At 26.7% G+C, this 12,324-nt stretch overlaps 4 protein-coding genes across 4 annotated transcripts; 1 reads left to right on the top strand and 3 right to left on the bottom strand.

The window, feature by feature from the left end:
* Window positions 1–1,081: 1,081 nt before the first annotated feature.
* On the bottom strand, window positions 1,082–2,407 carry EIN_358560 (hypothetical protein; the record flags this gene model as incomplete). The annotated part of the gene is made up of 1 exon (XM_004184234.1): window positions 1,082–2,407. The coding sequence occupies one exon, from the start codon at window positions 2,405–2,407 to the stop codon at window positions 1,082–1,084; it is 1,326 nt and encodes a 441-aa protein (XP_004184282.1).
* Window positions 2,408–3,768: 1,361 nt separating this feature from the next.
* On the bottom strand, window positions 3,769–5,979 carry EIN_358550 (hypothetical protein; the record flags this gene model as incomplete). The annotated part of the gene is made up of 1 exon (XM_004184233.1): window positions 3,769–5,979. One exon carries the CDS (start codon window positions 5,977–5,979, stop codon window positions 3,769–3,771), a length of 2,211 nt encoding a protein of 736 aa, XP_004184281.1.
* Window positions 5,980–8,291: 2,312 nt separating this feature from the next.
* On the bottom strand, window positions 8,292–8,854 carry EIN_358540 (protein serine/threonine kinase, putative; the record flags this gene model as incomplete). The annotated part of the gene is made up of 3 exons (XM_004184232.1): window positions 8,292–8,612; window positions 8,635–8,687; window positions 8,821–8,854. 3 exons carry the CDS (start codon window positions 8,852–8,854, stop codon window positions 8,292–8,294), a joined length of 408 nt encoding a protein of 135 aa, XP_004184280.1.
* Window positions 8,855–11,539: 2,685 nt separating this feature from the next.
* On the top strand, window positions 11,540–12,181 carry EIN_358530 (hypothetical protein; the record flags this gene model as incomplete). Its single annotated transcript, XM_004184231.1, has 1 exon — window positions 11,540–12,181. One exon carries the CDS (start codon window positions 11,540–11,542, stop codon window positions 12,179–12,181), a length of 642 nt encoding a protein of 213 aa, XP_004184279.1.
* Between the last annotated feature and the right edge of the window lie 143 nt (window positions 12,182–12,324).

The raw sequence follows: 12,324 nt of genomic DNA, 5'->3' as shown, positions 1-12,324 counted from the left end.
TTAAGTATTTATACACATTTTAAAATATTTTATTTAAATTCGTCAAAATCAAAACATAATTTTCAAAATAATTAATTACGATTTAATCGAATTGTGTAAATGAATAAGTCTGTATAATAGCATGTGTTTTTATTTTTTACATTTATAATATAATTTATTACACTTTTTGTGTATGTTTAATTTGGAAATTTAATACACATTGTGTAGCTTAACATAACATATTATATTAGTTAATTATTAAATTTGATATTTATTTAATAAAAAATCAATGTATTTTGTGTAGTATTTAATTTGTTATGTTTTTAGTATATTATATGAATTAATTATGTAATAAATATTATTATTAATATGTGTTAAAAATAAATTATTAAAAGACAATATTCATTTTTAATTGTTACTAAAATGTATGTAGAGTGTTTAACACAATACATACAACAATAAAAATAAAGTGTCAACAGTGTCCATATTAATCAAAAACACAAATATTACTTTTTAATCATAACATTATAATATTAATATGTGCTATTTTTTTGAGTTTCTTACCATCATTAGTTTTTATGGACCACATTTTACAGTTAAGTTAAATTTGAAAAATTTAACTTAACTGTAAAAAAAATAAAACTTAACTGACAAGTTAAAAATAACATGTCAAATTAAATAGACATTGTCCCAAATTAATATTTTTAAATTTATATATATTTGAACCAAAAAAAACATCAAATTGTTTTTTGGCCAAACACCAATTTAAAACGAAAAATAATCAAAAAGACCATCAAAAAAATACTCATACACACTGTTTTATTGTATAGTATATATTTTTCAGTATATTTTTTTTAGTTTCATATTTTACAAAAAAATAATTTTTTGCTTATTAGTAAATTTATTATTCTAATTATTATTATATAAATTTTAGTTATTTTAATACAAATATCACAGGTGTAAGACTATTTTCTGGTTGTCTTTAATATAATATTTTTTTAAAAAATTGACATTTTTAATAAAACGCGTTTTATTAAAAAATTATCAAATCACAAAATAAAAAATAAAAATGAATATAATTTCTGAAAGTTATTGAGTATTTTCATACAAATGAACATTTCTTATGATCTTTTTTGTTCATTTTATCATGGTGAATAGTTTTTGATGAAAAAGGAATTTGACCCAAAGATGTGCCTCTTTTTATCGTCTTTACATTAATTAAATTTGTACATCCGAAAAAACAGTCATTGCCAAATTTGACATTGGATTGTATTACTACAGTGCTCAGATTTATACAATTATAATAACAACAATTCCCAACAGTTTTCACATTATGATGTAAAGTTATATCTTTCAAATTATAACATTTATGGAAACAATGATCCCCAATTATTTGAACGCTTGATGGGATTTGTATTGTACTTAAATTTTTACATCTCCAAAAACACCTTTCCCCAATAGAAGTGATAGACTTTGGAAGTATAATAGTATTCAGATTACTACATTTAAAGAAACAATCATGTTCTAAAGATTTAATTTGAGCCGATACTGTTACACTAGTAAGATTAATACAACAATTAAAACAGTTGTGACCAATTGATGTGACACTCGATGGTATATTAACATCACTCAGACTACAACACGCAAAGAAACAGAAATTGCCAATGCTTAAAACACTTGCTGGTATATCTAAATGGCTCAGAGTAGAACATTCACAAAAACTACTAACACCAAAAGATGTCACATGTAAAGGTATTGTTACACTACTTAAATGTTTACATTTCTCAAAACAACAGTTACCAATGCTTAAGATGTGTAATGGTAGATTAATAGTACTCAATTTCTTACATCTATAAAAACAGTAGTCATTCAATGTAGTTACATTACAAGGTATCGTCACCGTGTTGATGTTTTTACATTCACTAAAACAATATTCACCAATTGATGTGACACATGATGGGATCTCTACACTGCTCATATATTTGCAATTTTCAAAACAGTGATCTCCAATTGATCTTACATAGTGTGAAATGGTTGTGCCAAATTTCTCTCTGTCGTTTTTGGTGTATGTCACATTTTTGAATAGAAAGTTCTTGTTCTTGTTTAATACTACTGTCGTGTAATCAACATTAAACCACACTGTAATCTCATAAAAAGACTTCTCGACTAGTAAAATGCATCTTTTTATGTTCTGGACAATTCCTACAATGTCATTTCCAAAGGTCTCATCTTCCACATCGAATAAATGAAGTGTTTCAATATGTGAAAAATTGAATAGAGTTTTGCTATTTAATGGAATTGGATTGTAATGAAACTTCTCCATATTGCAATAATACTTTTTACATACAAACTCTAATCTAATAAAGTCTCTGATTGTCTTAAAGTATTTTGAAACTATCATGCCATGATAACTGCATAGTGTGGCCATTTTTTGTTTAACAATTAGTTTTGTTGTTCATAAATACAAAGTGAATAACAAACATCAGACTTTATGCATCTTTATATTGTAAACAACAAAACGGTTTATTTATCGTTATTCTTAACTTTTTAATAACAAATTGGCTGTGTTGAAATTATTGTCTTTTTAATGTGATATAAAAAGTAATACAATAAAACCTATCATTAATAGTTTTTTTCATTAAGAGACATTTAAAACAATCAAAATAACAAACACTTGTTAATGGGATATAATAATTTCATATCCATTATTGAAAGATTCTATTTTACCATTTAATCTACTTATAAGAGGTTTTGCTGAATTGGTTTAATAAACAATTTTTTAAAAAAGTTATGTTTCCAAAATATTAATAATAACAAAATATCTCCGTAAAACAAAAAAGTTGTTAATCAATGATAAGTTCACTATGTTTTAAATCAAACATTAAGAAAGCAAAATAAAAACGAGAGCAAAGTCAACATCAAATTATGCACTTATTTTGAGTTTATTATTAAGTTATTAATATTTTTATACAAAAAAATATTTGACACCTTTGTTATTTATTTAAAGTCATTTTTAAATTTCTGCATATATGTAAAATTATTAATATGTTAATATTCAAAAACAAGAAAATGGTTAACATTAAAATACACAAATTAAATGTACATTTGTATTCAAAACATTTAAAATGTGTAAACTTTAAAAATAAAGTAAATATAAATTAATAACAAATCAAACGCAATAATTTACTTAAAAACGAATTATATATAATAAAGTGATTAAAGTTTCATATTACAAATAATATGATATTAGAATATAATTGAAAGAGAATGAAAGGTAAAAACACTTTTTTAAAATTATTATTAAATAATTATAATAAACTAAATAATAGAATTTGTTATATAATATTTATAAAATTATATCCAAAATGGATCAACCTTCGTGGATATAAAGTGTTGACACTAAATCACTAAAAACGAACAGAAAGTGATAAAGTCTATATTTTATCATTATGATTAGAACTTGTGCCATATTTCCCGATTATTTAGAATAATAACAACTGAAGTTCATTTCTGAATTTATTAACATAAAAACTTAAATAATAAGAAAAATCACATGTTACAACAGTGAATAATTTCACACCGATACAGTTTTATCACATGGACACAACTTTAAATAATAATTTTTAATAATAACATAATACCGATTGTTATAGATAATATCAATTGGTATTATTATTTCAAATTGACAACATTTTCTTTATTTTATTGACAAAAGTAATATCAATCAAATCACTCAGATATTGTTCCATTCATAAATAATTAATAAAGACAAAACCAACGAAAAATTGTTTAGAAAAAAACCATCGAGATAAATACCAAAGCGAGAACATAAGTTCCAAATGACCCACTTTTGTTCACACAAACCTCACATTCTTTGTCACCTTCTTTGCATGGAGTGTCGTATTTGTCTTTGCACTTCTCACACTTTCCTTCTTTTTCAAAGTACTTTTCTGGGCACATGTCAACACACTTGTCATCTGAAATAAAATAGTTTTCTTTGCACTTGTCACACTTTTCTTTTGTTGCACAGATCGAGCAGTTTGCCATGCACATATTACATTTTTTGTTGTCGACTTTATAAAACCCATCTTTACATTTATCAACACATTTCATAGTTCCTTCTTCTAACATGTTTGGTGAAACACACTCTTGGCAGTCATTCGCATTGCTGCAGACTTTGCATTTGTCAGTGCATTTCTTGCACATTTTGTCAGTTTCAGATTTGTAATACATTTCTGGACATTTGTCTTTCACACACATTTTGGTGTCTTCAACCGTTAGAGCATCGTCTTTGCAAACAGTGCATTTTGTTTCATCGGTACAAGTCTTACAATCTGCAACACAAGCAGTGCAAACCTTGTCCTTTGCAAAATATCCATCTGGACAATCCTTTTTGCAAGTTTTGTCTTCTGGTTGGAGATTACCAGTTGCACATTCAGTGCATTTAGTTCCTTCAGTACAAGTTTTACATTCTGCTAAACACTTTTTGCATTTGTGTGAAGTTTTGGTTGAATCATCACTATAATACCCATTATCACATGCATCAAAACACTCAAAGAGGTCTTCCTTCAAGAATTTATTTTCCTTACATTCATAGCATTTATTTTCCGCACAGACTTTGCACTTTTCATGAGCAGCCAAACAAACAGTCATATCATACTCGCAGTAATAGTTATTTCCATCAACACTCAAGAAATTACTTGGGCATGCTTTACATTTGGGTGCGATTTCTCCCGCCATTTTACCAGCTGGTTTTACTGCAGGAGAAACATCAACACATTGGAAATTAGTACATCCCGCCTTGAAAACTGTCAACTTTCCAAATTTCGAAGCTGTGTAGTTTTCGGTGACGTACACATTCAAATTGTTGTTCAATTCAGTTTCAGTTGGGAGAGTTGTTGGTTCTACGTTACCATGGAAGAACAAGTTCTTAACGCCTGTTAATGTATCTGATAATGTCGTTAGTGGCGCATACAAATTGAGATTCTCAAGTTTAGCACAATCTTTGAACGCTTCTTTTCCAACTGTTGCCACTTTTTGTGTGCTTGAAACGTTATTTAACTCCGAGCATCCCGAAAAAGTACCTTTAGGAATTATTATATTCTCAGACAAATCGGCGTGTTTTAATGTGGTGATTCCGTCAAAGACATGTATTCCAAATGTAGTCACTGTTGGAATTATAATAGTTGTAACTGCTGTGACTGCATTGAAAGCCAAATCTCCTAATTTAGTAACCGCCTTATTAAAAGTTATTGTTGGCATAGCGGTTTTTGAAAAAGATGAATCGCCAAATGAAGTAACTGCATCAAACCCAGTGACTGTTGCTAATTTAGTGCATCCATTGAATGTAAAGTCTGGGATTGTTGTCGTACCTGTAATAGTTGTTGATGTCAAAGTAACTATTCCCTCAAAGACACGCTTCCCAAAAGTTGTGACAGCTGTTGTTGGAAATGTAATTGTTGTCAATTTGGTTCCCATGAAAGCGTAGTCTCCGAATTTGGTAACAGTTTCTGCAAATGTTATTGCGGTGAGACCACTCATTTTGAATGAGCTTTCTTCATATATTGTGATGGTCTCACTTCCGGTGACTTTAGTAAGTAAAGTACATCCCTCAAAACATTTTGTTGGAATTGTAGTAAGGTCTTTCAATTCAATTGTTGTCAGCGCGACACACCCACCGAACGCTTCATCACCAAGAGATTGGATTTTGTTTTTGATTGTGACTGTTGCCAATTTTGTAGCATTTTTGAATGCTCTTGCGCCAATTACAACTTTCTGTTCTGGTTTATATTCAAAATTTGTGATAGCTTCATTTCCCATAAAAGCCTCTTCGCATAAAGGTTTATTATCCTCAGCTTTGATAGTAAGTTTTCCTTTGCATTTATTATCACCTTCTTTATCTTTGATACATGATTTGGTAGCATCAATCTGGTAACATTTAGTTTCTTCAGCTGCATTTGTGCAGAAGAGTAAACAGGCAGTTAATATAAGAATTTGCATTTGAATGAATGAGTACATTTCAAAATTTCTTTTTATACCTCTTCAAAACCATTAAAATAATGTCAAAAACAGTACGATGTACTTATGGGATACTTTATTATAATTTAATTATTTTTGAATAACAAAATATAATTAATTAAATGAACTTTTTTGAATTTGGTTTCAAAGTTCAGTCTGAAAAAAAACATAGAAAAAGTTGTTTTTATAAGAACCGTTTTTAATGATCAACATATTTAAATATAAATCCTAAAATTGTTTTTAAAAAATATCGTTAAAATGGAGAGAAGCAATTCGAAACATTTTTAAAAATATTAATAAAAACACAAATAATAAATTACTGTTAATAAAATGTTCGTTTCAAAAAGACAATTTATAACAACTAATTGTATTTCAATTATTTTGCTACACTCAAAACACAATTCAAAATATATAGACCGATTGTTCAAATAAAAAAGTAAAATCACATCATTTTAAAATAATTGTTTCGACCATATTTTTAATGAAACCTATTATCAAAACAATATTAAAAGTTAAAAAATAAAATGATCACATCAAAACACTTTCAAAAAGTAAATAATTTGTTGTTTTTGAATAGATATATTATTAATTATTGTTCGATAAAATAAATTCCAATATATAAATTGCTCATATATATAACATGTTATTCAGCCAAGTTTAAAATCAAAATAATTTTAAAACGACAAATAATCACTTATTGAGTCTAATAAATTTAAATTGATTGATGATGATCATAACCGAACTACATAATAAATAATATAAAAATATTAATTTGTTTGGTTTATCAAATAACTATTTTTATATTTTTGTTTAAATAACAAAATAATATTTTTGTTATTGTAATGTTTTAAACAATTGTTATTATGTACTTAACATGCATATAAAATTTTGTTTAACAAATGTATCAGAATATAATTGAAAGATTTCTTTATAAAGTATTTTAATTGATCAACATTAATCATATTATTTTTAAAAACGATCCAATAATCGTAAATGAAAAAAAACAGCCATTATCAAGTCTATAATTATTCAAGCGAAAACAAACAATTATAACATTTTAAGTTTATGTGAAAATTTAATGTCCAAATATATACATTTTTTAATTTTTTGTCAATAAACAATAAAAATGAATTTGAAAATTGGTTGTTAAACTTTTGATGTTAATTATTAAAACATAATGATTGATATACATGATATAATTTACAATTTAATAATAATTTTGATTAAATGTAATTTGCCTGTCACGTTTATAATAATACTTTCGTTTTAAAATTTTTGACAATTGTAATGTTTCAATATATTTTATTTTTATTAAATTCTAAAATACATTAACATTTTCTTGTTTTCAAAGATATAAGAAAATTATTTTAATAAATTTGATATAAATTTAAAACAACGGATTATAAATATGTTTATTAATACATAGATATTAATAATTTGCATGTTTTTTCAAATTATTGTTTTTGTAATATATAAAGTTAAATTTTAAATATTTATTGTTTATTTAAATTGTATTAATTATGACTCGTATTACTTTAATTTTTGTGCAAAAACAATGTTTATAATATGACAAATATATTTTTATTTAATATATCCTTCAACAAATACAAAATAAATCAATTAATTAACATTTTACAATGTTGTTTTATTTTTTTCCAATTTTTATAAATTACAATTGAATTTTTATTCTTTTGTGTGTTTTTTTGCCCCAAACAATAATTAAAAAAAGACAACAACAAAATGTATTTTGTCGATTTTCATAAAATCCCATATAATCTTCGAGTTCTACCACGACTTCGTCAATTTTGATTCGATCTTTAAATTCAAAGCACCACATTTTATCGAGCAGTGAATATATCTTATCGTCCGTTTCGATAACTTTCTTAAAGTGATTTTTTTAACAAGAAGTCTGTGATGCTCCATTCAAATCTGAATTGACTTTTTGGGTATGGTTCTTTCCAAGTAAACGTTTGTGTATAATAATAGCAAACAAAAAGATATCACTCGGCATTTTATATATATTTTTTCAAGACTTCAGGAAACACATACTTTGGTGTCCAAACTCCTTAAGTAAATGTCATGTTCGTCATCATCATATTAATGTTTCTCGCACTTCAAAATCCGTCATTTTTGAATTGACCTTTTCATTAATTTCAAGTGAAAACACAAGTAAATTGTCTGGTTTTATATCTCTGTGTACAATCCCATTATATGTAAATATGATATCCCCTTCGCCTTGTACAACATGAATTTTGCTTGAATTGCACTTCATTGTGCTTGTTCCTTTCTTTTATTCATAAAGTCATTGAAAGACCTAAAGCAAATTTGGTGACCATACAAATTCGACTTAAGATGAAGACAGCGCCATAAAAGTGGACGATGTACTCACACTTAAATTTATCTAACATTGCAATTTCCTTCTCAAACTCTTTCATTTTAGATCGTGTCTCACAACCCTCTTTTAATTGTTTAATAGCTACTTTGTCATCTTTAAAATCACTTAAATAAACTATATTAAAACTCCCTTCTCCAAGTTTCTTAATTTCTTTTAACTCGTGATTATCTAATTTAGTCGTCATTTCGATCTTTGCTTTAAATTTAATTTGTTCAGTCATCTTTACTTTTTTATGTCTAAACCTTTGCACACATTTTCTCTTCTATTTTACAGAAACACAGTGGCGTTAAAAAGACTTCAAATTCACACGCTTCGCCACTCTTTAAATTCACAAATTTTGGCTCTGTACGAATTAAGTTATAGTTTCAACCTTTAATAACACTAAATTGATTCTTATGTGATTTTTGGATTTATGTACTACACATAACAATTAATTTTTTTTATCCATGGGAATACTCTCATTTCATGTGTCGTTATTTTCAAGTTCTAAAACTTTTGTTTTTGAAACAAGTCATTTGTTGATTTCAAAGAAATGAATGTTCTACTTCTTCATTGGGAAGATGCAGACGTTGACAATCTTTTTCTTCTCTTTGAGGTGCAAATACAATAAGTTGTAATCATTATTTTTATTGCTATAAATATTACAAGAAGAAAGAAAAAGACGATAGTAAGTTAAATGATCAAAGCTAAATTGGGCTTAAATTTAAATAATAGACCATCATCATATGGTTTGTATTTTTCTTCACATTTTGTGCACAAATTATTAAAAGCTTCTACACAATATGGAATTTCAGTATAACTCACACAAATTTCATTTTCAATACAAAACTCGTCGAACATAATTTACAACTTTTCAGTGATACACAGTATGAACAATTATTCATACGTTTCACACAAAGAGGAATTGGTTGATCAAGAAAATAACCTTTTTCACAATCTATACATCCATACTTTGTCTTGTTGGTACATTCAATTAAAGTGTCATAACTTTGACACAAAAGATTTAAAGGTGCATACAAATAATAGTCATTTGCATAGACATCACATAAAATTGTATTTTAGTGTTGAACACGAAAAGTCGCATTTGATACAGTTTTTGTCTTTATAGTAATATCCATCAAGACATATAGCACATCCAGTGTTCATCCAGCCATTGGAAATAAATAAAAATAAATTCAATAAAATAAAAACATTGTAGCAAACAATTTTTACAAAAGTTGATAAGTTATATTTAATGAATGGTTAATTATTGAATTTTATATTTATTGAATTCGAACATTTTCAAAAATAAAAGTTTGAGATTAGAATGTTTATTTTATTTGTTGTATGATTTGTACAAAAAATCAATTTTAAGAGTTATTTTTATTTTTACAAAAACTTCGTAATACTTTTACAACACTTATAATATTTTCAATGTTATTCAAAATGGTTTCTATATTTTTAAGACCAATTAATTAACAAAAACAGTGGTTTCAAAAAATGAGTGGTTTGATCTTAATTAATGGAACTTCTTTAGAATAAGAAAAATTTATTGTGTTATTGTAACAACACACAGTCTTTTAATACGGAATGGTTCTTGTCAACCTACAACTGAAGTGTGTTTTTGACATCGGCCTTGATTACAACATTGTCTCATATTGATAACTTTGAAGTAATTTATTTATTTGCCGCGTTAAAACATAATAACAAAGGTTTTGAAGTCTGTTCCTTGTTTGATTTTTTTGGTTTCATGTTTTATTTCTTTGCTTTTCCAACCATTTTGTTGATCTGTTGGAAATTGAAAATCTTTTTTTGTTGTAAGTATAGTGAACTTATTCTTCTTTCCTAATGCCAGTAAAACGAGATACCGCTTGAATTGATGTTAAATGAGAATTTATATTTGGACTCTATGTGGTGCCAATAAAATACCACTTAACTCAAACTTCCACTCAACTCACCGATTGTAATGTGAGGTTATTGATGCTCACTTTTAAACACAAAACACCAGGCTGGTTGTCTGCATTGGTCAAAAACAATAGTGACTTCTTTGCTGGAATTGTTGTGTTTTGTGGTATTAGTTCGGTCATCACACAACGAGCTGTCTCAATCACAAGCGTCAGTTTCTACATTAAGAAACAACGCGTCTTCTGTTACTTTTTCACCATTTCCTGTCAAAACAAGGCCTGTTTAACAGAACCATAAACAACATTTTCGTCTGGGTTGATGCTCTTGTTTGGTTCTTTTCCATTGAAGTAGTTTCGCAACACTTGGACTACATTTGGTATTATCATTGACCTATTAATAAAGACGACATCCAAAATGCTTCCATTATTTAACTTAATGTCAACTAACACCTTCTAAACGTGATGTATTTTGGACTTAAAAAAGTCGATGATCATCTCTTCAAAGCGTGTTCTTGTGATTGGTGCGTAGAAGTCGATGCATTTTTTATTATCATTTTCATTTGAAGTTCAATATTTTGAGAGGAGCATTTTCTGCTTTTTTTATTTTTTGTAACTTGATTTGTTTTAATAATTTTTCTTTTTTTATTTTTAATTACGAGGTCTTTGCGATTTTAAAATAAAAACAAATTTGCAATTGATAATATTATTGCGGGGTTTAGTGCCAAATATATGGGAAGTTGTTAAATTCCATCTACGTTTTAACCACTTTAGATTGATCAAAACAGATAAAATTTAAGCATTATATCTGTACATTTACTTACTGTAAAGCTTAATCTTTATACAATTCACCCATAATATAACACTTTCATTGTACAGAATTAGGAAATATGGGGATGCTAGAGAAAGAAGGATGCTTGTAACTATTGGTTAATTTCAATTGAAAATAATAAAATTACTATTAATTTTAATATAAATTATTAATCAAAAAATTAATAAAATGGAAAAACCAAAATAAATTTATATTAATTATTTATTATTAATAATATTGAATTAATTAATATTAAGATAAGCATCCCCCTTTTTCTCAGTATCCCACTTTTTCCGTTAATTGTATTATAATATATTTATTTATTAATAAACCAATCTGACACTATCTGACAAAATAAATAAAATGTTTCAAAAAACAATTAATAACAAACTTCACCATTTCTTTTTAATGTGTTTTTTTAGTAAACAAAATAAACTCATAACAACATTTAATAATATGGACAATGTACCAACTATTCGTCTGATGTTGTTTGGTAATTGGTTTGTTGGGAAGTCATCCCTACAGTTGCGGTTCATCTTCGACAAATTTGAAGAAGAAACAGACTTGACTTGGCAAGATCCATATAATAAAACAATTTTAATAGATAATGAGACAATTGCTTTAGATATATTAGACACGTACTCAAGTGAAATAATTCAAAATGATTCTTACAACATAAGATATTTAAAAAAATCCGATGGCTTTGTTCTGGTCTATTCTTTGGACAATTATTTTACATTTTGCAGCTTAGAATCATACATTGAAGTTATAAACAAATACAAACAAATGGATTTGAATGTGAAGATCCCATGTGCTCTCTGTGGAAACAAAAGAGATTTAAATACACAACTTGTCTCCCAGCGAGAAGTTATTAAATTTGCAAAGAAATGGAACATGTCACTCATAGAAACGTCTGCCAAACAAAATTTTTGTGTCAATGAATGTTTCTTTCATATTGCAAAAGTTATTAAAAATCAAAAAGACTTTGCAACAAAAAATATGAAATCGTGGAACACTATCATGAAAGAAATTTACGATTCAAGAAAATCTTGTTTAGTAACTAAAAATAACCATAATAAAACGTGTTTCATCGTTTAAAAATGTTGTTATACTAACTTTGATTATATTAACAAGTTAAGTTCATAATTTATTTTTTGTATAATTTAATATTATTTTTGAAATGAATAATAATAGAGATAGAGAAAGAACCAAAGACCAAACTTAAACCAAACTGTTTTATT

The sequence above is a fragment of the Entamoeba invadens genome (genome assembly GCF_000330505.1).
Source record: "Entamoeba invadens IP1 unplaced genomic scaffold scaff_1105074725391, whole genome shotgun sequence".
NCBI lineage: Eukaryota > Evosea > Mastigamoebida > Endamoebidae > Entamoeba > Entamoeba invadens.
Note: the sequence above shows the minus strand (reverse complement) of the source record. Positions and strands in the feature narration are given on the sequence as shown.